General features: G+C 40.1%; 1 protein-coding gene across 1 annotated transcript; it reads left to right on the top strand.

The window, feature by feature from the left end:
- Positions 1-1,444: 1,444 nt before the first annotated feature.
- On the top strand, positions 1,445-23,743 carry stk33 (serine/threonine kinase 33). The gene is made up of 14 exons (XM_033647075.2): positions 1,445-1,523; positions 10,328-10,444; positions 11,007-11,120; positions 11,268-11,372; positions 11,549-11,687; positions 15,523-15,608; positions 16,293-16,380; positions 17,311-17,386; positions 17,472-17,587; positions 17,761-17,846; positions 17,933-18,005; positions 18,581-18,738; positions 21,094-21,165; positions 21,530-23,743. The coding sequence occupies exons 2-14, from the start codon at positions 10,328-10,330 to the stop codon at positions 21,695-21,697; spliced, it is 1,398 nt and encodes a 465-aa protein (XP_033502966.2). The 5' UTR covers positions 1,445-1,523; the 3' UTR covers positions 21,698-23,743.
- Positions 23,744-25,123: the final 1,380 nt, after the last annotated feature.

Raw genomic sequence — 25,123 nt, 5'->3', positions numbered from 1 at the left:
AGGCTGGAAATGAATCCGCATTCGCTGCCGCAAGGACAAGGCCTTTGTACAGGGGCTGCCTGGTCTGACCACTGAGGTACTGGGGGCCCAAATGGAATGAGATCTTACATAGAAAAAAAGATACATTAAAATGTCAGTGTTCTTCTTAAGGATATAAATCCAGACTGAGGCCACATGTCAAGCTTAAATGTTTCAGTTCAATTGTCCAGTAGACCAACTGAGAAGCAGACATTAAAATTCAGGCTGTCCAAATAAGACTTAAGGTTAAAGATTTACAGAGGCCCCTCTAATGCTTTAAATTGCACACAAATGGAACTGGAGCTTAACTCAGTTAAAACAGTTTGTTTCAGTAGGTTTCCTGTTGTTCCAAACTCTTAGGAAAAGGAACAATATAATAACAAAAAAAAAAAAAAAACAACGTAAAAACTGTCTGAACAAATAAATAATAAAGTTTATTCAAAACAATTAAATGAAAACCAAAGAGTATTAAAGCAGCAATAAAATAAAATAAAATATAATTAAAAAAATAATCTGTTCTGAGTTTGGAGTGCAATAATCTACAAAGACATTTGGGAAAAGTTGTGCAAGTAGTTTTGATGTTACAGGAAATTGAATTCTAAATTTTCCTGTAAGTGCGGAGAAAACAGACCTTTGGAGATAAAAGCTGGTGAGAACATGAAAAATATCTGTACACATGCTGATGTCTGGCTGAGTTAACAATAGAGCATAAGAGAAAGAGTTTGCTTTCAGAGCTGCTTTAATTATAAAAATAAATTGTTTGAACGCACCCCTTATTCTTAACCTTTCATTTATAATGCCATTTAGTTTTCCAAATAATTATTAAAAATCGTATTTTATGAATATACTTAATTGGTAATCTGTGACTACAGCTGATAAACTGCAAATAAACTGCAAAGTTCTATCTTTATGCTATTTCTATACAAATAACCAAGGTTAAATTAATAGTAATAATAATAAACTTTATTTATAACACACGTTTCACACAGAGAGTGTAGTTTAAAGTGAATTACAATGAGAAGGAAATGTTCTAAAATTAATTGTAAAAAAAAAAAGAAGAAAAAAAAAAAGAACACTAACTCAGACAAACCCTCCTGTTTTGTCCACTAGATGGAGACTAAGGACCAGGGAATATCAAGGATACCACAGGGGAACATTCAGCTCCCCATTCGTTTATATAAAGGATAATTTACGGTTATTGTGCACGTTGTAAATTCGGTCACAGTCCTGTCGTGCTCACGTTAATCTTAAATACGGTGTACACCACGTCGGCCAACACACGAGCCACCAGGGGCGCTGCAAACCCCTGACAGTCGCTGAAGGAGACGAAGCCCTGCTCAGTCATCACAAGTTTGTCCCTCGTCGCTTTCCCTAGTCACTCGTGATTTTTTTTTTTCACATCCTTTATTTAAACAGCAGAATGTAACAACGGGTCAGTTGGAAGTATAAAGCGAAAAAGTTTTGGCGCTGCGAACCTACAAAATGAATGTGACCGAGTCTGAGAGGTAGGAAATTGTTCTTGAATCTTCCAACAGCAGCAGTCACATTTTACACAAGGCACATTCACGTGTGTATTTTTTTATTTTTTTTAACCTGTCAGTTAAAGGCAACGCTTGTACGACTTCATGTTTCGTTGCCATGACAACGTGTGGCATGGGGTAAATGTTAGCTTACATAAAAAATGACTTAAAGCTTTCTGCGCTGTTTTATCTCTCAACAACAGTAACTTTAACTCATTTTGTTGTAACGTTACAAGATGAACAGCGACACAGTGGCCGTTAATCAGTCGTCTTTATATTGTACATGTATTGGCATTTAAATAGGCGTTAATTAGCTAACTTATCTGTAAAATTATTAGCTTTACTCATGTGGTAGAGAGTTATCTTAACTATGTGAGGAATTTAAAAGCACAATAATTCCCATTAACTGTAACGCTAACAGCAAGAGTATTTAGAACATTTTATAACAGGAAGATGCCTTCACTGACCCATTCAAGTTAACTGACTACCCTTATTAGTTTAGGTCACTGCTACAGTAGCAAAGAGCAGTCCATGTCAGTTTGTCTAAAGGCTTCAAGCATAAGTACAGTGCTAGTTTTGAATTTTTGAGCCTCATTGTGTGTCATAAATGAGTCGTATTTGTGCTGTAAACCTCTGTTAATTTCTTGGTCATTTTAATTCAAATATATTGTGCATGTTTTTTTCATATTCTTTATTATAACTTTCTTCTGTACTTATGTTTCTTGATTTTTGCAACACTTGCTTTTCTTTTACTATGTTTACTGTAAAACTTAAATTAGTAGCCTGAGCTATTATTTGCTTAAATCCCTGAAATCAGTGGGCCTATATTTGGGACAGGTGTTTATATGGGACAGGCCTTTAATTCCTTTCAAATAAAAGTGTTGCTCGGCAAAGATTCGGAAATCCAATCAAATTGTTAATTTAAACCAGTATGAATATTACTCATGTAAAACTTAGTATTCAGATTGAATCATTCATCTGATCTAGCTCAGACAGACAGTGCATCAGAGAGAGAGAGAGAGAGAGAGAGAGAGAGAGAGTTACAGCACTCACAACACCACTTCACCCTGTTAAAACAATATTCACAACTTGGATACATTTTATGAAAACCCCTTTGATCCTTTTAATCTGAGGACCCTTATGGACTAAAGGAATATGAATAAGGGTAATCAAGAAATGGATACATAATTTGAGGTACCCAGCAACCCGCTTTTGTACATCTGAAGGGCATCTATAACAAAAATGAACCGCTTGGCAACCAGACCAGGCATCTACCTAATTGAGACAGGCATGTATTTGTATTTATCAATGTGTAGCCATACCAGGCTAGTTATAGGGACTGGGCGTTTAATTGGGACAAGGCTTTTAATTGAAGTTTTACAGTATGTTATGTAACAATACGCCAAAGTAAATAGACATTTTTCGCAGCAGACGTGGACTTGCCACTGTAGGAAAAGCACGGTTGAAAGTGAATATTAACCATGGCTCAGTTCCATTAAGTGTGCCACTAAGCTATTCCAGTGAGCCAGCATACACAATACCAGGACCTGCCGTAAATGGAATGCAGCTATCATTAATGTTATTAAATACACCTGTGCTTTTCCTATGGCGACAAGCTAAAAATATCTGCCATGAAAAAGGTCTATTACTTGTATGTGAAGACCTACTTGGAAGTGATGCAGTCAAGACCACCTAAACTGAGACCAAGTCATGAGCAAGACCAGGGGTGTAAATATGGACAGTACAGGTAGTGCGGTTGCCCTGGGGGCTGAGGGGTAGAGGGGCTCGTAGTGAGAGTGGGCCCTTACAAGTGATTCAGATTCCTTTAATATTTGTGTTCAAAGAAGAATGATAAAAAAGAATGTCCCTAATTTTAAAAATGGTGCCATTTGCTATAGATGGCAAGTCTTTTTTGTGTCAAGACAATACATGCATGATAGCGTGCACTAGGGCCCATCATATAGTGTCACTGGGGCCCTTCGTAACTTCCTTATGCCACTGACCAAGACCTAAATGTTTCGAGACCAAGACAAGACCAAGACCAGACCAGTGCGACTCTGACTCTTCAGGTCACACTTGAAAAATGTGTAACATGATGGGATCAACGTTCCCATAAAAACACCCACAGAAAACAAATGAAGTTTCCTATTCACTCACCTCTTTTATTGCCATATATCCTGTATGGCTGTATGTATAAGTATCATGAAAATTGTTTTGCTGAATTAACCAACAATCAATGCAGAGGTCAAGTTTATGTGCGGGAATTTTCCTTTGTTTTTTATGAGCATACAAATACAACAAACACTAGGGAACTCAAATCAACTTAACCATCTTTATTCAACATTCTTCTTTTGCACAGACAATTTAGTGATATCTAGGCAGTTGTGGTCTTGACAGATTATGAAATAAAATCCTGGCTCCTCTTTGTCTGAGACCAGGTCAAGATGAGTAAGAATGCGATAGAGTCTGAGACAGGACCAAGACCTTCAAAAAGTGGTCTTAAGACTAGGACCAACTTTGAGTACTACAACAGCGCTACTTGGCAAAAACAAATTCTAATTTTGATAAATGTTAGGTTGTCCTGCATCTTTTGTTCTAACTGGTTAATTTTTAGTGAAGAGCGTCAACATGAGCAGCTTGGCAGTTTGACAATGAATGATTTATAACTGAAGGTGTCAACATGTGTATTCTGATACGAATGTGCTGAGTTCTCTCTGGGTTGTCATTGAAATGAATTTGATTTGTTCTTGTTTCTGCTATGGCCTACATTTTTCTAGATGTCTGCCCTCCTAGCTTCCCAAGGCTGAGCCCAGCAAGGGCAGAGATTAGCTTTAACCAGGATTAAACCAATGAGAAAATTTGAATTTGTTGGCCCTTATCTCATAGCAACATGTGGAGGGCTCTGAGCAAATGGCAGAATTTGATCTTTTCCTTCCTTTTGGCAAAGCATGTTTTCTTGCCAGTAGACACTTATCAAACATGACCATTGGAGACAGAAGGAATTCTTGGAGCGGCCTTTAAATGATTTGTTTATAGGGACACTACATGCCTTGACGTTGCTTGCTTGTTAAGTGTAGGAATAGCAACATAAAGCACCTCCTTTCTGCCAGTCCTGCAGCTGTCTGGTATATCCTCACAGCTCTTTAGTAAGTCCGTTGCATGCTTTAATGGCTTAATGTCGATGTGTTCCTCTTGGTATATTACATTTAGACCACAAGCTTTGATAATCTCTCTGCATAATATTAGGAGTCACCTCATAACTTAGTGGAGTAGACGGGCTCTAGCTATATTTGCATTCTAAACATGCAATTTCTTGCCTCATCAGGTAATGTAATTCCACGCTTCATTAGGACTGTGAAGTTTATCATTTGTCATCAAAGCCAAGCTGTCAATAAATGATTAAGTTTCACATGAGGAAAATGTAATATTTGGGCTCAAGCAAAACGGATAGCAGTGTACATTTTAATTGCAGTAAGTAAGATTTTGTTTTTGTTTGATTTTCAGGCTGTATTTTAGAGGCTGCCTGTTACAGCTTGAGGCACCGTCATTAGAGAGCTGCTTAAGCCTAATTTATTCTGCTATTTATTCCATCAAAGAAAGCAAAGGCCCTGTACAATAATTGAAATGTCTAATATCTTGATGGTCTGGTTGAGATTGAAAAGTGGTAAATGTTTTGACGTGCTGGTTTCAGTAGCATATTCCATTTCTTTCTGGGACACAGCATTACTGACTTTGGTATGCTGCAGTTGTTTTACTTGTGAATGCTGCTTACAAACAGCATTATGGCTGCAAATAATGATTATGTCCATCATCAATTAATGCGTCTAATTTTTGCGATTAATCCATTAACCATTTAGTCTATATAGTTTCAGGAAATATTGACAAAGGCCCATCATTTCCCAAAGCTGAAGATATCTTTACATTTCTTGTTTGGCCAGACAGCAGTCAAATGTTTTCAATTTTATAAACAGAGAAAAGCAGAAAATCTACAAAAAGCTGAAACAGTTCTTTTTATTTCTTGATAAATGACAGAGACAATTAATTATCAGTCAATTCACTTAAATTGCCACAAGTTGGTGGAATTTGTTTCTGGCACAGCATGGGGACAAGACTCAGTTCACAGCAGCAATGCACAGAGAAAGATATAAATTGACAGCAGTCACAGCTGTCGTATATGCCAGCATTTGCCATGTATGAAACACTGTCAGAATAGTTTTTGTCCTATTCCACAGTGCAGGACGTAAAGAACACTGCAGACTGACTGCCATCCACAATCATTTTTTGGGCATATCCAGATTGTATCAAGATTGTATCCAGACTGATTTTATGAAGTGTGGACAGCAAAAAAACAAACACATGGAATGGGATATTTGCAAACCACATTTGGAGGTGGTTTGATATGCGACTCCAATTGGATTTCTACAGGTGCGTCTCAGCCCGAATGCTCTGGCTGCTCAAATTGGATGTCAGAGTGTCTTTGAACACAGCATGCAATGATGACGTCAAATCAGAGTGACGGAAGTGCTGAGCAGATCCATGCTGCTCCTAGAAGAGCGCGAAAGAGGACAACCTGTGTACCAACAGTATTTTGGACAGATTCCAAAATAGTTTGGAGGGCAAAATGATGGGCCCCATTTCTCATGCTTCTTTGCTGGAAAGTCACATCACCAGCGTTGCTACGTAGTTACTGAAGCCTACATCATTACCACAGTAATCTATGCAGTTAGGTTAGTGATATTTAGATGCACAAATCTGATCTGATTGAAAGTTAATGTTATTGTGAATTAGAAAATGGTGGGCCATTGGCACCCTTTCACAGGCCTAATCTGGCCCTTGGACAATAAGTTGAGTATCACTGCTCTTAGGGCTAGTAGCAGACTTATTGACTATACGGGTGGAGGACAGAGTAAATATGTATTACCCTGAGTTAATGAACAACAAGCAAGTTTAAGGGAAGAAAAGTTACACAGGATCAGAGTCATCCATTGTATGTTCATGCTCTCATTGTTCCAAAGTGACATTGATTTTGTGTTCTTAGACAGTATCCCCCACACTCCCGGTCATTAGGCCCTACCCATATTTGTTCACTCAGTAGTGTAAATAAACACAAGTTGCTGTCTAACAGAATGATGGAGGGCTGAGGCAGGAATGGGCTTGACTTGTGATGAACTGTTGGCTCTAATTACTTCCTGCTGAAACTGGAGATGAGGACAACTCAATGTAAAAGGTGAACCACAGCCTGTGTCTGCTTGGCGTCGGGGTGTGTACTGATGTTTGCTCATCTTTCCACATGTCTGCCAGTGAACAAAGACCATTATGTTTTGACACTGTTAATTCCTACTGTCTATGATTAAGTTTTTATTTTAATCATTTATGCTTGGATCAGTCCCCCAAATGTGTAGAGATCAAAAAACAGAGATTCACACACAGAATATGATAATACTATATGTTTCTCTGACTTAATCAAGTCAACAGAGAGGAATTTAAACACTTTAGATAGGTTTTTCTAAATTTCATGTTAGTACTGCTGATGTACTGGTACCTGGGCCGAGAATTTAGGCTTAATGGAAGGCATTTTAGGTGAACAGGTGGCACAGCGGCTCTATTCTTACCCACCACTGCTGAGAGTTTTTGTTTCCAGCAATTTGGTCATGCAACAAACACAACCGGCCAAGTTGCAAGCCAGAAAAGGATTGTGTCCTTGTCACTGCATTAGCGATTTTTGAGTGTAGTTTAGGTCAGCTTCACCGAAGAGTGGTGGGATTTGGGAGGAATAACAGGAAACTCTTGCCTGTTACAGTTTGCTCTCTTGGTGAAGTTGCTTAGTTACTGGTGGATAAAAAGAATTTGTAGCTTTTCTCAGTAGCATGTACAATTTCTAAGACTTTTTTAAACTTGACTGTAGAGGTAGAGGCACTGTATATATTGATCAGGGTTCAAATGCAGTAATCTTGAGTGCATTGGATGCCAAGTCTGAACATTTCTGGATTGATTGTCTTCCTGCAGCCCTTAATTTGGCTTTGTGGTCAGGTGCAAGCTACAGTTAAAGCATTTGAAGTCATTAAGTTAAAAAACAGAAACAAGTAAGTAATCTTTTTTTATGTTTTAACCTGTAGTTTGACTTGTAGTGTTAGAATCACAGGTCCAGAGACAAGCCCAGGCTTAAAGCAATTTAAGACCTGTGTGTGTATTTGTAACCCTTTATAAGGTCAGACTTCTCACCTTGACCTGACCCTGATATCCAGTTTCCCTTGCATCGGGGATCTGGGGTTAAGGACCGGACACATCTGTCTTGGAGACACCTGAGATGCACAGGACCTCCCTCCTCCAGCCACTAAGTCCCCAGTGATACACTCATCAGATGCCTCTGTCTTCCACAAATGAGCTGTGATTGAGGTGATTGGAATTTCCAGAGGCTGTCACAATCGTTTTGATTGGAAAATAGACGGGAGATAATGGGAGAGACAGGCCTGTTATGAGAGCCCTGTCAGGGCTAAAATAATGCATCAGAGTGAAGAGGTTAAAGACACCGCTTCCTTGTTAATAATTAATTGCTGTGCATGTGGTGGATCCACTTCATCGCTCCCAGTCATCACTTGATAATTGCTTTACATTTAATTTGGCTTTAGATACTGTTTTTCAAGTTGGGTAAATTGTGCTTAAAGTTAATATGGGCTCAGACAGAGACAGCAGTTTGGTCATGAAGTGACAAGTTAGACCAGAGGAAGTAAAGAGTCAGTGCTGTACACGGCTTCTCAAAGTGGAAACTTCTTGAATTATTTATTAACTTTTTTAAAACACTAACAAATGAACTGATTTAAAAATAATGTCTTCAATATGGGTAAATTAAGCTTAAGAAACTAGCATTAATGATACTGAAACAGTTAGTCAAATGTCAGAAAATGCATCACGGTAAGGATAAAAGACAATTAATAATAGTACTCTACTCATGATAGTTGCTTTGTTCTGTTCATTGTAAATGTAAGGCCTTTGGGATATTGTACTGAGTTGCCAAAAGCTCTGATGGTTAGAATTGATGGTAAACTGCATCACTAAGTAATTAGAGAATCACAGTTGGACTGACTTGCTTTGGTTTACGAGGAGATGTTTGGTCGAATAGTCCTTTTTTAATGTTGGGCATGTCCTTGTAGCAATCGGTCACTAATGCAAACGATGCAGTATTCACTAACGCGTGTTGATCTTGAATAAATACTTGATTTTAAGAAGTCCTTCTCCACAGCTGCACAGATTTTTCTGTTATAATAACAAATCAGAGAAAGGCAGTTCTATTATCTCTGCCAAGGATGGTTCGGGTTGTTTGTTTGTCTGTTTGTCAGCAGGATTATGGAGAAACTGCTGGCCTGATTCTAGGTTATTGGGTGTAGCATGGGCCAAGGAAAGGCCGATTATGTTTTGGAATAGACTGGAATCATGGGGTGGATAAACAAATGATGTCTCACTTCTGTTAACATTGCAAGACAGAGCATTTGGTCTTAGTAAATACCGTACATGTTTAAATCCAGTCAATGAAACATAACGACACAATGACTTCATATCACAATCCATATTGGTACCAGTAATCTTCTAGATTAGCCTTCACATACAGTTGCTCAAATTTATAGGAAGCAATCAGTATGGGACACTCTGTTTTTTTCCCTTCTTCTTCAAACTAAGGTTTGGCTACCATAGACTGTATATAAGGATGGACGATACATCTCTTCTTACCCCCACTGCATAAAAATGAAGCCAGAATATTGTAGATATGGCCAGAGATCGCTGTGCAGTAGCGATCTCTGGTGTCGAGTTCTCATCCAAACATTAAGTACGAACAGCACCATAGATCGTGAGCACATTGATTACCACACACATTTGTTGGTCATGACGTCAAATCCTCTTTTATAGCACCAAATAACTAATTAAAACCAATCTTATCAGGAAACTGCAGCCAGCCACCAGGGGGTGATCATGATGACGAGTTGTCGTGTCGTCCAGCTTTATTATACAGTCTACGGTTGCTACACGTGAAAATGTAAATACACACATCATGCAACTAATTGAAGTCTTACTCACAGACAAATGTGAATTGTATGCAAAAAACTTTAACCTGAGATATTATGGAAAAGTTTTTGGACTTTATGCTTAACAAGAACATGCATAATATTGATTGCAAATTAGAAGTATATAATAAATGCACAGCTGGAATGACAAGGCTTTAGCTGGGCACAACCATATGTTTACATGATTGGTAAAGTTTTGGAAATAAATCCAGACACAGGCCTGTGTAGTGGTTTCACTTAATGATTTGCATTAGAGCTGCAGCTAACAATAATCTTCATTATCGGTTAATCTGCCCATTATTTTCGGATCAATCGTTTTGTCAATACACTGCCAGAAAATATTAAAACATGCTGTGTAATCCTGTGTAATTTCCCAGAGCCCAAGGTGACATCTTCAAATGGTATATTTTATCCAATTAATTGTCCAAAAAAGCAAAGCTATTCGAGTTTATAATGTATGTAGCGTTGGCTTTTGTGCTTAAAAGATATTAAATGATAATTTGATTATCAAAATGGTTGGCAATTAAATTTCTGCTGATGAACTAATAAATTAATTGACTAGATGTTGCATATCATAGAAGACTGGACCATTGACCAATGAGTTCTGCGCTCTCTGGGTGCCCTTCTAGTTTGAAAAGTATTTCTGGAATTTTTTTCATGGACTTGTGTCCTACTTGTGGCCTGACAAAAAAATTCAGAGCGATAATGAGTGCCTTCTTCTTCTATCTCTAGATGACAAAAGTCTATGTCAGTGGAATGGGCATGAACATGGTGTCCCCATGGACCAGCAGGGACACACTGGAGAGGAATGTGCCCATAATACGCCTGAAAGACTATGCTGACCTCCGCGTATGGAAAGCTTCTTTACATGTTTCCACTGCAGACCTGTGTCTGCATGGAGCTTTCATCAGACCACCACTGATGAAGAAGTCACATATACTCAATGGTGACCTCTATAGTACACTGTTATCTGCACTGGAGGAGGATCAAACTTCACTTTGCTGCTGTATAGTCCCCCTTCAGTGGGGAATTCGACTGCTCCCTTTGCCAAATCTGAAGCAGCCAGTGCTCAGCCTTGCATGCACGCAGATAATGATCAAGTTAATTAGACCTGAGATTGAACGAACTGCAACAGCAACTTAATCATTTGTAACTTGATTAGAAATACTACATTCTGCACCTCCAGAGACTGAAAATGTTCAATGTTTTTTTTTTTTCCAGAGAGCTTGAAATTAGGATGTACTTTAGAATTCAGGTCTTGAGTTAAGACATAATGTTTCTGTAATCCAAAACAGTGAAATGATCCTAAAGTCGTAAACAGGAGCTCAAGGGAAATCCTCTACTGTCTCTGATTGACAGTGAGCACGCGTAGATTACAAATGTATTCATGTTTTCTTTCTTGTCCTTATAGGCAATCTATGAATTTGGAAGAAAATTAGGTCACGGTAGCTATGGAACTGTTTATGAAGCCACCCACATTAAGACACAGACAAAATGGGCTATTAAAGAGGTTTGCAGACCAGCGGTGAGTGCATTTGGCATCCCTTTGGGAGGCCTGTATTTTAATGTGATAAACACTTGCACTAATAAGAGTTTAATGTTTGGAGAGAAACAAATAACCACAACTATGATGAAACTTAATCAGCTGTGATGTGACTCTCTGTCACTTCAGGCAGGAAGTCAGAGATCCAAGATGCTTGAACAAGAACTAAACATTCTCAAAGAAGTGAATCACGCTCACATAATTCATCTACAGGAAGTCTACCACACGGCCAAGGTGAGCACTGCTATCCTTCAAGTCAAAAAGAAGCCTAATTAAGAGAGTGGATTACATGTAATGCATGTGACATATAATAATCTCCTATTACTGTGTTTCTCTGCAGAAGTATTACTGATAAGAAGACAGGAGTAAACTGTGTGGTCAGATGCATTTAGCTTTGTGCTTGTTTTTAGATGACTTACTTGGTTACTGAGCTGTGCAGTGGAGGTGATCTGAGGCAGCTGCTGCAGAGGAAAAAGTTTCTCACAGAGGACGAGACAAGGCACGTCATCTGTAGCGTAGCCGATGCTGTTGTTTACCTTCACAAAAGAGGTAACATCATTGTCATGTTATTGATTGACATTTTGGTAGTGTTATAAAATACATTGACATTAGCTGAAAATCTAATATTTGATGACCTCCATTAAGAAATCACTGATAGGGGTGTTTACAGGTGAGGTAGGTCTTGTAGGCAGGTTGTAGGTTTTTTTCAACACTGGTGGGTAGACACATAGGAAGTGGGGGGCTTGGGGTTCTTCCTCAAAGAAGGATTTTCCTGCTTAATGGTGAATTTTTCTGCACCCATTTGTGTGTCAGCACTAATTTATGGTGGAAATTTCTGAGTCCTCGGCTACTTCAATGGTTTTATTTTGGGGTGGGGTGGAGAAATCTACACCTACGCAACACCCAGGTGTGGTTACTATTGCAACAGACATGACACTTGTAACCAGAAGACAAGTGAAACAATGCTATTCACCTTGTTGTTAAGTTACTTTCAGCCCCGTTTTCACTGCAAACAGTACTCTTTCATGTGGGCGGGGTTGTTGTCACTCACTGCTTGTCCAGCACTTACTGTAGATGGAAGTCTGCACCTTGTTTATCGTCCACAGAACGAGGCTGCACGCCGACATTTTCTGAACAAAATAGAACAGACTGCAGTGAGAGTCTCTCTTCATGGGATATTAAAAAAATAGCGGGTTTGTGCATTTAGTCCTTCTCAGGCAAGCTCTGGGGTTTAGTGTTGCCAGAGCCCACAGGAATGACGCTCTGTGATACTTTCCCCCCGAGTAAGGATTAGAATATTTCTCTTCACATATCCCGGTCAAAATTAATATGTATTAAAAGTGTATGTCCTATAAAAACTAAAGTAATCGTCAAAGTGGTTAAAGTGGAATTTAAGGTGTGTTGATGGATTCATGTTGTCAACTCATGCATTGAGTAACATTACAAGTTAACGCTCCACCTTTAAAGTCGCCAGCAGTTGGCACAGTGAATTAAGTTTTTTTTTTTAATCAGACTACAGCTGCTGTGAGAGGCAGCAAAACATCATTTCATTTCATAGTTTTAGTTTAATAATATATGGAAAACTCTACGGTATGAACAGTGGTTACATAAGTCTCAATACCAGCCACAACTCAGCCCTGAGCAGAGTGACCGTCCTCTATTGACCAATCAACAGACTGCAGTGTTCACAGCTCCTCCTTTTAATACCAGATCTGTGAGCTAGGTACCCCAACAGAAGGGGGGACCAAAAATGGGGACGATAAGGCACGGTTCCATTGGTACCATCCACAACTTTTCACAGTGGAAACGGGGCTTTATGTTCTTACAGTAATATGACTTTGTGTGGACAAAGTCATATTACATTAAATTTTAGTCTTGAGTGTTTTATATTTTATAATTAAGTGCTCAGTTGGAATTAGGAAAACACCTCAGGCCAGGTTCAGACTGTGTTTTGAATAAAGTGTGCCTCAGATAAGTTATAATAGTGCCATGGTGGCATTATTACATTGAAATTGTGTTGCCCTCAGTGATGTGAGATTCCTTACCATTAAGGCTTTCAGTCATTAAAGACGGGTGGCTCATTCTGATAAAAGAGAATTAATAAACAAATTCAAGTGAAAAAATATATGATACACATTTTAATTAAATCTCCACATTTTACTGGAAATGTTGTTTCCCCCTTTAATGGTGAAATCTGTGGTTAGAGGTAATTTAGGACATTGCCTGGCAGTGAGGCATCATTACATGTGGTTAATGACTAATTTACAACAAGCCAGGGAGCAATACTGATTAATAGGTGTGTTTTCACATGGAAAGTCCCTCTGTGCTGGTTTCCTGCCCTCTATAGAGACTAATGACACTAATGAGAAAGCGCTGGCTTTGAATAGCCAGAACCTTTTTGTCAAATGACCATGAAGCTTAAATTTGTTTGGGCTTTCTGAAACTATCCAATGTTTTTGCTGTTCTTGGTGCTTTTTTATTCAGCTGTTAGGATTTGGAGTTATATAGATCCAACTGTTTTATGATTTCTCAGCGAGTCACCAGAGCGATGATTACTGAAATATAATGTACCAAAAATCATATTATAGTTGGTAATTATGACGTGATGTCCTCTTGGCAGTATTTTAATGAATAACCAAAAGAATTGCAGAACTAAGGAGTGTATTTTAGTTGCCAGCAAGGAGACAATAAAACAGGTAAAACTGAACAGAAATAACAAACTTATACGGATAAAGGAAAAAAGAGCTTTTTCAGGTGTTTGCTTTGTGCACACCAGGTGGTCTAACTTACCTTTCACACACCATCAACACTGTTGCGTTTTTATAATTGGCTGCTTCAAACAGTGCAGTAAAAAGGACTGCCCAGGGCAAATTGTGTTTTTCCTCCTGCCTTCTCTCACTCCAAGTTTTGTTAACGAGGCCCTTTAGCCTGGCCTACTGTAAGCAAGGTAAAGACATCAATGTGTTAGTGGGTGAAAACATATTGTATGTTTATTCTGGTGACAGACATTAGCAAACCATGTTGCACTTAACTCTGAACACAGACCTGAGAAAACCTGAAACACAGCAGCTGCAGAGTTGTGTGATGCCTCTCAGTGTTTTCATCTCTGTGAGCATCCCCTTTTCACCCATTTCACCATTGTTAATATAAAATTATTGATATGAATTTTGATTACAACAACTAACAACAACACTTACATCCAGTGTTGGGGAGGCTACTAAAGCATTGCTTTGCAAGTTACCAATTACTTGACACTGGAAGATGTTAAACTACAGCAAAACTACCCCAGGGAGAAATCTAGTTTGGTTTACTTAAGCTACTTTGAAAAAAAAAGTAGTTCAGACAACTTAAAAAAAAAAAATCAAAAAAATCAAAATGTGAAACTAAATTATAACAAAATATAAAAAAGCACCATTTCAGAATACATTTAATTTAATTTAATTTATTATTTAACCAGAAAAAAAATCTCTTTTTCAAGAGTGTCCTGGCCAAGACAGGCAGCAACATAAGTTACAGACAGACAACAAATACAGAATAAAAAATGTAAAGCTGTAAAACAAGCAGTATAAAACACAAAATAAGATAACTACAAAGAAAATACAAAAAGTATGTTCATGTATACTAGAAGTAAACCACAAAATGCAAAAAAGGGCAACTACACATGATTACAGAGACCAGCTAAGATACACCGTGACACTAGCATATAGAAGATTGTGTACAAAAATCCTGCAACAGTGCTTTAAAATGGCCGAGTGCAATTTTAAGTCCTTCTGCAGAAGATTCCACATATGAGGAGCTGCTTACGTAAATTCTCGCTTGCCAAACTCTGTACGTACCCTTGGTACAGACAGTAGCTGTACTGAGGGTTCACTGTATCCTTAAATGCCTCTCAGTTGAATTTATTGCAAAAAGTGCACACTTGTTTACAGGGCATACATAAGCCAAAAAAATCAAATAACCTACTCCTGATGGGAAAGTGCAGGAATGTCAGCTTTGATTTTGTATACAGTGTCCATCAGTCAGACACCTGCCATCAGAAACTAGAGTCTGGCACTGCACCAATCAGGATGACTCAGCCAGGTAACCTCTAAAAAAGCATGCAACAGCGACAATAAACATACTTCTGACTAATTGTGGTTAAAGTGGGTTCAGTTACAGTAAAGAAACAATGGTGGAATGAAAATAAAAAGTCATCCCCTTCCTTCTGATGACACAAAATGGCAAAAATGTGATTTACTTGAATCACTCCACATTATAAATGTGTTTGAACTATCAGCAAGCTACTGACAAATGTAGTTAAACTCCCCAGCAGAGCACACATCCCTGTCAAAGCTGTGTTCAAACTCATTATGTCTGTAAAAGTTTCCCTCCTCACATCTTACAGACATCGTGCACCGGGACTTGAAACTTGAGAACATTCTTGTGAAGGATTATCTCGGCGAGGATGATAAAGGCAGGATTAATATCAAGGTAAGATGGCGACACAAACTGTGAAACTTTCCATCACCGCTTCTTATCCATTCTCTGTCGGACTGCGTGCAAGCCTCTGATCGGCACTTTTTTCTTCGCCCACTATCTCCAGTATTTTTGGTAAAGGCTTTAAATGCCGTCTCATTATGACAGACTCCCTCTGGTCTTCCTGTAGTATACCTTTACAGAGAGAGACTCAACTGTATCCTTAAACAAATTACCAGCTGAGCACAGCATGTTGTGTGCACTGACAATGAGCCAGCCAAAGCAGATACCTGGTGTGTGAGCTAAAAAAAAAGGCGAGACCACGGCGTAAACATTCCTGTCTCTTTCTGTTTTTCTGTTTATGTCTCACACACAGACACCCACATACTGTACATGTTGACAGAAAGTGTTGTCGTGGCACAGCATAAATGACTTTCACTTCACAGGAGTTGGTCTTCTCTCCTGGATTTATTTACTTTTGTAATGATGTGATACCCCTGCGCAAGTACATGGACCTGTAGCCCTAACAGCTATGTTGCTATTTATGTAAATCATCAAGGATCATTGTTTATGCCCAAGCTCGAGCCTTGTTTTCCTGACAGAAACTACTCTACAAAAGAATTTACTGTGGGTTCTGTCAGCATATCTAAATAACGTTTATTTGTATCACCTTTTCCTTGATTGCTATTCTCTACCTAGGTGACAGACTTTGGACTGTCGGTGAAGACAGGTGGTGTAGGGATCGAGAACATGATGCAGGAGGCCTGTGGGACTCTTCTCTATATGGGTATGACACCAGTATTTCTTTATGGTGTAGCAGCATGCTTTGCCATCTGCCATGTTATTTTTATGGTTTGATCACTGGGGAGGGGTCCCAAATTCTATGTCTGTATGTGGGATGTATCAGGTTTGTTATACATCTTTACTTATCATTATGTAAAGGCACCTTGTAGAGTTTTGACCTATACTGGAGTGTGTCTCAGATCACATACTTCCATTAGTACACTTCAGTGTAGTACACTATGTACACTACGAACTTCTTGTGTGGTGCACTAATTTCAACGATTTCAGAGTTTGTGAAACTGGTATTGTTGCGGCTTGCGGTCCTCTTCTTCTCCTCCTCCACTTATATTGAAGCGTTAATCCCGTTTGTGGCTCATTACTGCCACCAGCTGTGGATTACCACCCTGCATACTACATGACTCCTGTAGTCTTGGTGTGCGAGTGTGTTCTTGTGAGTGTGCTGAGAACACATGATACAAATAATATGGGATTTACTGAGCGGCACCTCTAATGGTCAAAAACTAGTTTTAACTAATAGTTTTTAAGTTCTGGTGTGAAGGATGTAGTGGCATCCAGTGATGTTGAGGTTGCAAAACTAAAACTTGTGCCAAGAATGTACGAGAACTACAAAGTTTGACACAACAGCAAATGGCCCTATTTAGAGCCAGTATATTTTCTGTCCATTCTGAGCTACTGTAGAACAATATGGTGAACTCCGCTCCTTGTTTAGATATAAATGGCTCATTCTAAGGTAACAAAAATGCAATTCGTATTTTCAGGTGATTATAAAAATAATGAAAACATGGTTATGAATGTTATATGCTATTTCTGCCAATAGATGCCCCTACATACTACACACTGGACCTTTAAGCTGCGAAATGTCCGTATCTCATACTTAGTTAAGTCATACATTTGTGTATATGCTATATTTCAGCACCTGAGATGATGAGCCGTCGGGGTTACAGCCACTGTTGTGATGTGTGGAGCGTAGGAGTCATTATGTTTATGTTGTAAGTAGACACACAAACATTCTGTACGTAAGTATATACACACACATTCTGTGAATACATATGTCTGAGCTGTGTGTCCTTATAGGCTGTGTGGGGAGCCTCCATTTAAAGCCACATCGCAGTCCGACCTACGTCAGGAGATTATGAACAACAACAAAGTCAAATATACTCAACCCATCTGGGCCACAGTCAGCCATGCAGGTGACACTTGAAAATAAATGGTTAATAGATGTAATCCTGCAAAAAAAGTGTTTGTGAGATGTAGTGAAAGAATATGTTTTTTCACTGACAAGCAGTACAGGATGTTTCATGCATACGGATTCACTGTCCTGTTTGTTACTAACAAACTCATCCTCTTGTGTCTGTTTTAACAGCCAAAAATATATTGACGTGCCTTCTGAAGCAGGACCCTGCCTACCGCATGTCAGCTAATGAGCTACTAGAAACCCCCTGGATTACAGTAGGGCAATGATTGTTCCAGATGCATTCATAAAATTTACTTAATGAGTCGCATGAGGAGCTCTTACGGGGTCCTTTGTCCAACAGGGTGACACTGATGTGCCTGCTATGCCGCCCTGTGCGCTGGAGATGATGCGCAACGACAGGGAGCAGAAAGAGAGTAGGACAATGATTAAGATTTAACTTAGTTCAGATAACTTTAATCTAAGTCGGGGGCATTTAAAATCTGAATAAACAGCATTGTGTAAGTCATTACATACGGCAAGATGCTCTGGTAAGCAAGGAATATGATCAGTGAAGTGGAAGCAAAATAATTTTTAGTTCTTTTTTTAAGTTTGTGTGTAGTCTTTTTAACTTACTTAGAGTTAACTGGTAACATAGCATTGGCTTCGTTGTTACAGTATGATTACCTGCAGTTAAGTACTGAGTACTGATTTTCAACCTGCTGAACTGCTACAAGAATGTGTTTGACGTGTCCTGATATATACTTTTAAAAGATACCCACCAGCCATTTAGGTAAAGTGTCTCCCAGCAGGAATGGCAACAGCACCTAGTACCATTGGATAAGTCAAAGTTAGCATATAAGGTCAAATTAGCAAAATGTACACATTATCATACAGTGATTATCATACAGTGGGGAGCACTGAGGAACAAACAGTCATACAAGGGATGGAGGGTGAGAGAGATAAACCAAAGTTACGTGATGCTGATGTTATTTAAAATCGTCCAAAATAGGAACACATACTCTGGAGGACTTGTCCCTCACCTCCTCTGAGGACACACTGGACCTATCCCCACTCCCCAGGGTAGCTTCAGCAGAAACAGACAGCAACTGCAGGAGCCACGCTGTGAGAGACAACTGCTCCTGCACACCCACCACATCCACCAAGCCGGTACTGTATGTCTGCCGAGCACAGCTCCACACTTTGACCTCATCTGCTCATGTGTGTTATTTATATTCAGGACTCTATTTAGCTCCCAAATCATTTCAAAGAGGTTAACTTTTTAACCTATCTATTTAAGTACTGTTACGTCTGCTTACATCTCATTTAGCTTTCTGTGTTAATTACCTTGTTTTTAACTAAGACTTACTAAAGCTGGGGAAGGCAGAAATCTGGAAAGGGCAAAAAAAAAAACCTGGCACAATGTGACAATACACCCTTCTCCTGCTGCTCTCACCTCTCTGTCCTAAGCCCGTCCTCCCCTCCAAATGACCATGGGCATATGCATACAGTAACCCAGTGTTTCCTCCACATTGATTTATTTAACCTTATTTCATTGCTGAGTTGCATGCAGGTCATTTGCTTAGCCCCTCTTTGCCAAGCTCTCTCACTCTCTGTATATCCGACCACAAACAGACAAGAATTAGCCAGCTAACCACCCCATGGTACCTCTGTCTCTTCCTGCCACTGTGGACTGCCTCATAAGAGGAGAACGGGCAGCAGCCCTGGTAACCGACTTTAGAAGGCAGTTTTAGTAGCTTCAATTTGTCCAATTTGTTACTGGCCAGTCGCAGAGCCATGTCTAACATGTGTAACTGCAGCAACAGAAAGTTTGCTGATCCAGCGGCAAGTCAGGGCTGTCCGGTCCCCTGGAGCTGGGGTTTGTGCTGGCTGGATTAAGCTGCTGACTCGGGGTTGGTCTCTAGACTTGCTGCCCTTTCTCTTCATGGCGAGGTGGTCTGTAGCTGCAGGCAGTGAAGCAGAGGAGACACTGTGATTCAATCTATTCTATCATAAACAGAAACATAAGGCCTCAGCAATCAGCCTTTGGCTCCAGTTAGCAGAAAGCTAAACTATTACGACAAGTGTCTCTCCATCTCTGAAACACTTTGCCGATATTGACATGTTTTATTCCGTTTATTGTCAGAATCTCTTCTAGTTTGCCTGTTTGATAAGTCTGTCATGCTTTTTTGGGTTGCTTTGCAGTGAAGGCAGTTGTTACCAGTGCTGTAATATCAGCTTTCTCTGCAGGATTCTCCACCATTGAATCAGGCTTTCACCGAAGGGACGAGCACATTCATCTGCATTTCAGTCAGGAACACTTAAGTCAAAGAAAACTTTATTTCCAATTGCAGTATTATATTTGGCAGTATGGCTCTGTTCTGGGGCCTCTCTGCCTTTCCTCGGGCCTACCCAGAAAGCCTCTTCCACGCGCCTATGTGCAAAGCCTTAAGGCAAATAGAGCACACCTCTCTGCCCTTCCACGTGCAAATGAGGAAAGCCTAAGGCAGGGAGAGAAAACCTCCCTGCCCTTCCATGCGCCTACATGGAAACCTAAGGCAGGGAGAGCAGCAGCAAAGATTCCCCGAGGAACAGAACAGAGCAGCATCAATGACAAACAGAAAGGACATCTATAAGTCAGACACAGCATGAAAAGGAGGAGCTGGGGTGGAGGTGGGTTGCAAAGCAGCTTGCAGAGGAAGCAGCAACAGTAGGAAGGCCAGAGCAGTTTAAATAGTGATATAGTGAGCTGAGCTTGACATCATGTCCTGCCTGAACTAAGGCCATGCTCGATTTGTATAACAGCCAATAGGAACGTGCTCTCACTGAAATGAACTGTGACTGGCTAAAGTCCCCTGTCACGGCCTAGATTTTCTAAATCTAGGCCGTGTTTCTTTGTCTCTCAGTTCACTTGAATTACAAACTGCTCAAAGTTTATTGTGGGATTTTTTTGCCCAAATGACAGCAAAGTAAAACAGCCTCTGCCAGCTTTAAATAGATAACTCAGCACTTTACAGCAAAACTGTTTTAAAAAGTGGTTGAGGTTTTAAACCAATATTCCTATTAAAATTATTTAGTCACCAGCTTGCAGAGCTCACATGGGTGGTATGGTCCAAATCATCTAATAAGGACACATTGAAAAACATAGGAGAACGTTAAGATAACCTCACTTATGATTAGATTTTGCAAAGGCACTTGGTTAGGTACTTAAAACTCCCACACTCCCTAAAGCTGCTCATGGTTTTACATTACAGTGGGCAATTATTAACATACATTTTTTGGGGGGGTCCTGATGCTGTGTTCTTAAAAGTTACTCTATGTATCAGTTTTTGATTTTTAGATATCATTCATGTCAATATCCAAGTAGCAATTACGTGAATCTCAAAGTGTTTAGAGGCAAAACTGGTACCTTTAAAGTAAACCACCACTCTGTAGGTCAGCCCCCAGTTGCTAGGTACAGTCATGGAGTACAGGTATCGATCTCTCATCTTTCCCTTTGGGTTCTCCTTATATCTTGGAATAAAGACTAAAGAGCGTGGTGGCGGCCTCCAGCTGGACAAGTGCAAAAACAACTCTAAACAACTCTCCACCACACAGGTTTGTTGAACCTCCTACAAGTCTGGGCCTTTACAGTTCAGCTTCAATCTGTTCTTTATATTATAGGTTTTGAAAATATTCCCAGCACCACTTCTTATATCCTGTAGTTTTTAATTTTGAAGGTTTTGATCTAAATTTAAAAACTACAAATATCTACAGCTGTACATGTTGGATTTTAAACACAAGCTTTCCTATTTAACTGCCTTTGAGCTTGTAATTGCCTATCATATTCAGTCACCACTAGATGGTGCCAGATTCACCTGTTACAGAAGATGCTAATAAAGGTGTAGCCATGCAGCTGTTTTAAAATGGATGTGATATTTAATTCTGTTATGTAATAAGAATATGAATCTTATCCCTGCAGTCTCATGCAAGCGTGAAACCCTCAACACAGCCGAGTGCAAAGCAGCTCAGGCCTCGGGACAAGAAGGACGTCAGCGCAGGACAGAAACCAGCCTCTAAGCTCAGCAAGGCAGATGACCAGAGACCTTCTACCTCCAGTAAAAGTAGGACTGCTCCCCGCAAACTCTAAACCCCTAACTAAAAAATGAGCCATACCACTGGAAAATAAGTTAAAGGGAACAGACAAGTGGGAAGGAAAGGACAGTGAGCAGATGACAGAGAAAAACTAAGCTAGAAGATGTGGATGTACACTTGAATACACTTCTGTTTATTTAATGTAATTCTGTGATGTAGCAGCGATGTGAATGAAACTGCTGTGAATGGTGCGACCTTTATGGTGATGACCAGAGACTGAGCAGCGACAGCAGTGTCAAATAAACAGGACTCATATGCAGGTGTGAAAATAATACAAGGAGTCCAAGACAGCTGCAGATGAGGGTCCAGCCTCAGCAGCGCCTCGTGCCAAAGGAAAGTGCCCCGGTCTGAGGTGTTCCCCGGGCTGGGGCCAAACTGCTGGACAAATGCTTACTGTTGCACAGCCAACTGTTTGAGAACGTCATGCAGCCCAAATACAGACTCACACTTTTTTAATAGTGGCCAGCAAACAGAGATTAAATTCGTTTTTTTTTTTTTTTTACAGATATTACTGGTAGCATCTGATTGAAGGCTTTTATTAAAAAGCCTCGACCTAGAGTTAGTTAAGTAAAGAGAGCCACCATGGACAGCGGATTCCTTAATAAAACTGTTACTTAATAATTGCCTCACTACCTAGCTGCATATCTTTTCATTCCGAATGTCATCGCTTTATTTGTATACACTGTGAATGTGTGAATGTACACCTTTTTCCATATAGAAATGATTAAGTCTCTTACGTGAAAAGTGACATTGGGTAAAAATAATAATCGGCTGGAGGTCGAGAGGGATGTAATAATCAGGTGTAATATTTTTAACATCCAAGCAGACACATTTATAAAAATAAATGTACAAAATGATTCCAACAAAATTAGATTTCTTTTCAGAAATGTGTTGAAGCTGTTTTTAAATTAGTAAAAGAAGCAAGGGAATATTTCGAATACATAGGGTATATGTCTATATACATAAACAGTACAGAAATAAGACTTATAATGTGCCAAATATAAAACAGTTGCACAGCTATTTTACATGCTAAATTGCAGAGAACACACATACAGAGCACAAGAGATTTTATTGGATATCATTTCATAACGCCAAAGTGAGCATTAGGGATTTCCTTTTTTTCAGCTCTGACCTCTCAATTCCAAAACGCCCTATATGCAGTGACTGCACCCACTCAGTGTCAAAACAGAAAAACCGTCACACAGGCTGGTTACGCTCCATCTGAATGCAGAGGATTGGGACTGAGGGCAGCCACGGGTCTAATCTCGTTTGGAGGCCATTGAAAGCAGTAGAAGCTACTTTGAGGGCACTGCCATTCAAGCACAGGTTTTTTCCGCTGTAGAGAGAATAATCCCCGGCATAGATACAACATTAAAGTAGCCAAGCATAACACACAGAGGCTGAATTTCAAATCCACCCATTTGCATCTTGAAGTGAATGAGTGCCAACAATGGGGCTCCGTGCTTATGCACAGGCTCTGTGTTTTAGTGTGTCTGTGTGAATGTAGCGTGCAACTGTTGTAACTGTTTTCAAAAGGTATTTCTACATTGCAGGGAAGAGGTAATTGTCTTATTAGTGCGGACGCAGTATGTTAACCTCAGTCCAGGTAGACACACTGATCTCGGGTGATGTTTCTTAACGTAGTGAGTAGATACACACAGCTTTTGTTTTTTAGATTAATTTTAACTGTGAGATTAAGAATGTACAAACGGCACATGACTTATCTTTGATTGAAGCTGCTTGCCAAAAGACTGCAACATTACTGCAACATTATTGACACACTGTCTGCCTTTGGTTTACTCAGACTGGTATAAACAGCAGATGGAGCTGTAGTAAGTTGCTGAATTCATTTCCTGGAGTTAATCTGACAGGAGAGTGCTATCCCTAAAGCCTTACTACCTAGTTTTGTGCATGAAGATGTGTAATTAGAATTGATTGCTTGAGTCACTGCCCATTAAAACTGTGATGTCCATGTAACGTGTCGCTAATTAATATGTTGTGTGGTTATGTCTTCATGGTCAAAATAAATGGTTTAAACATGCTTCTTTTGGGGTGCTGTCTTAGTCACAAAATGTGATGTTGGGGATAATTTGAGAAATTTAAAAAAAGAAAAACACACAACGATGATTCGTCTTAGCTCGCCCTCTTTTCCCTTTAGACTACCACACTGGAGGTCTGTTTAGACAACCTCATGTATGGCTAATTTTTGTCAGAAGAGGAGATGGGATTTGAGCATATGGTCCTCATTGTCTGCTGCCAGACTTTTGATTAATTATAGGGAAACGTAAAGAAAAAAAAAATCTCAGCAGAATATGACCTACAGCAAATTACAGGAGTGCTTGTTCATGAGTCAGGGTGGAACAAATTTAAAGAGACTGTAACACATCAGGTAAATGTGGAAGCATCAGTATTTTCATATATGATGACAGTAGGGTCAGATGCAGCTAAAATATTGACAGTTTGCGTTGTTGAAAGCCAAAAGGAGCCTCCAGTTTTATTTTTATTCCTTTGGCTGAAACAACAGAGAACAGAGGTGGGAGGGGAGGGGGCACAGGACCAGAGGGTCTGTATGGTGGATAGGTTAGGGGCGTGAATTTGGGACAAAGCATGGAGGCAAAGGAAATTAGAAAATTCGTTGGGATGGAACAAGGGATGCGCCTCCCCAACCCCCCCCCCCCCCCCCCCCCCCCCCTTCCTCCAGCAGTGCTCCTGACAGATGGAAGTAAGGGTGGGTAGGTTGACGGGCTGGAGGGATTAAAACTCTGCAGCCCCATTTTGGAGCCTGAAGAGAGTGTCACTCCTGCAAAGGTGGGGTGCAGAGAGGCACTTGTGGCGAGAGTCGTGGGGTGTGTGAAGTGGGTGCGCGCGGGCTAATGTCAAAAGAGGCAAGGATGCTTCCCCTCCCTCGGCCCCCCCTCTGCTCCATCCACCTTTAACCACTGAGGAGCGTGGAGGGGGCTGCTTGGCGAGGGAAGGGGGGTGCATCTCAATAACCTTAATAGAGCTCCCTTTAATTAATCAGCTCATCTGCAGAGGCCCGATACCTGCAGCTGAACCCCCACCCTCCCACGGTACTCCTCTCCATCCTCACCCCAAACACAACATCCTCACACTGCTGCTGTGACATTGTGGTAATGAGGTAACACAGCTACAATGTCATGGAAATGTTGCGGAGACGTTATCTGTGGGAGCTCATCACACATGCTGATGTTCCTGATCCCCTTCAATGTTTACGTTGTGTGTGGAGACGCGTGTGTCTGTGTGCTCATGTGTCCTCCACCACCTCCTCCCCCCCAAAGAAAAATTTAACAGATACATACGGCCAAATGGCGGGAGGAAACCATGATGCCTCTATTTCCACAGAAGAGGGGGGGACCCCGCCTCAAGTAAACATTTGAAACAGATGGTAATTTCAAAGGAA

This window comes from Epinephelus lanceolatus, chromosome 2 (assembly GCF_041903045.1).
Source record: "Epinephelus lanceolatus isolate andai-2023 chromosome 2, ASM4190304v1, whole genome shotgun sequence".
Lineage (NCBI taxonomy): Eukaryota > Metazoa > Chordata > Actinopteri > Perciformes > Serranidae > Epinephelus > Epinephelus lanceolatus.
The sequence above is the reverse complement of the archived record's forward strand: the minus strand, read 5'-3'. Positions and strand labels throughout refer to the sequence as shown.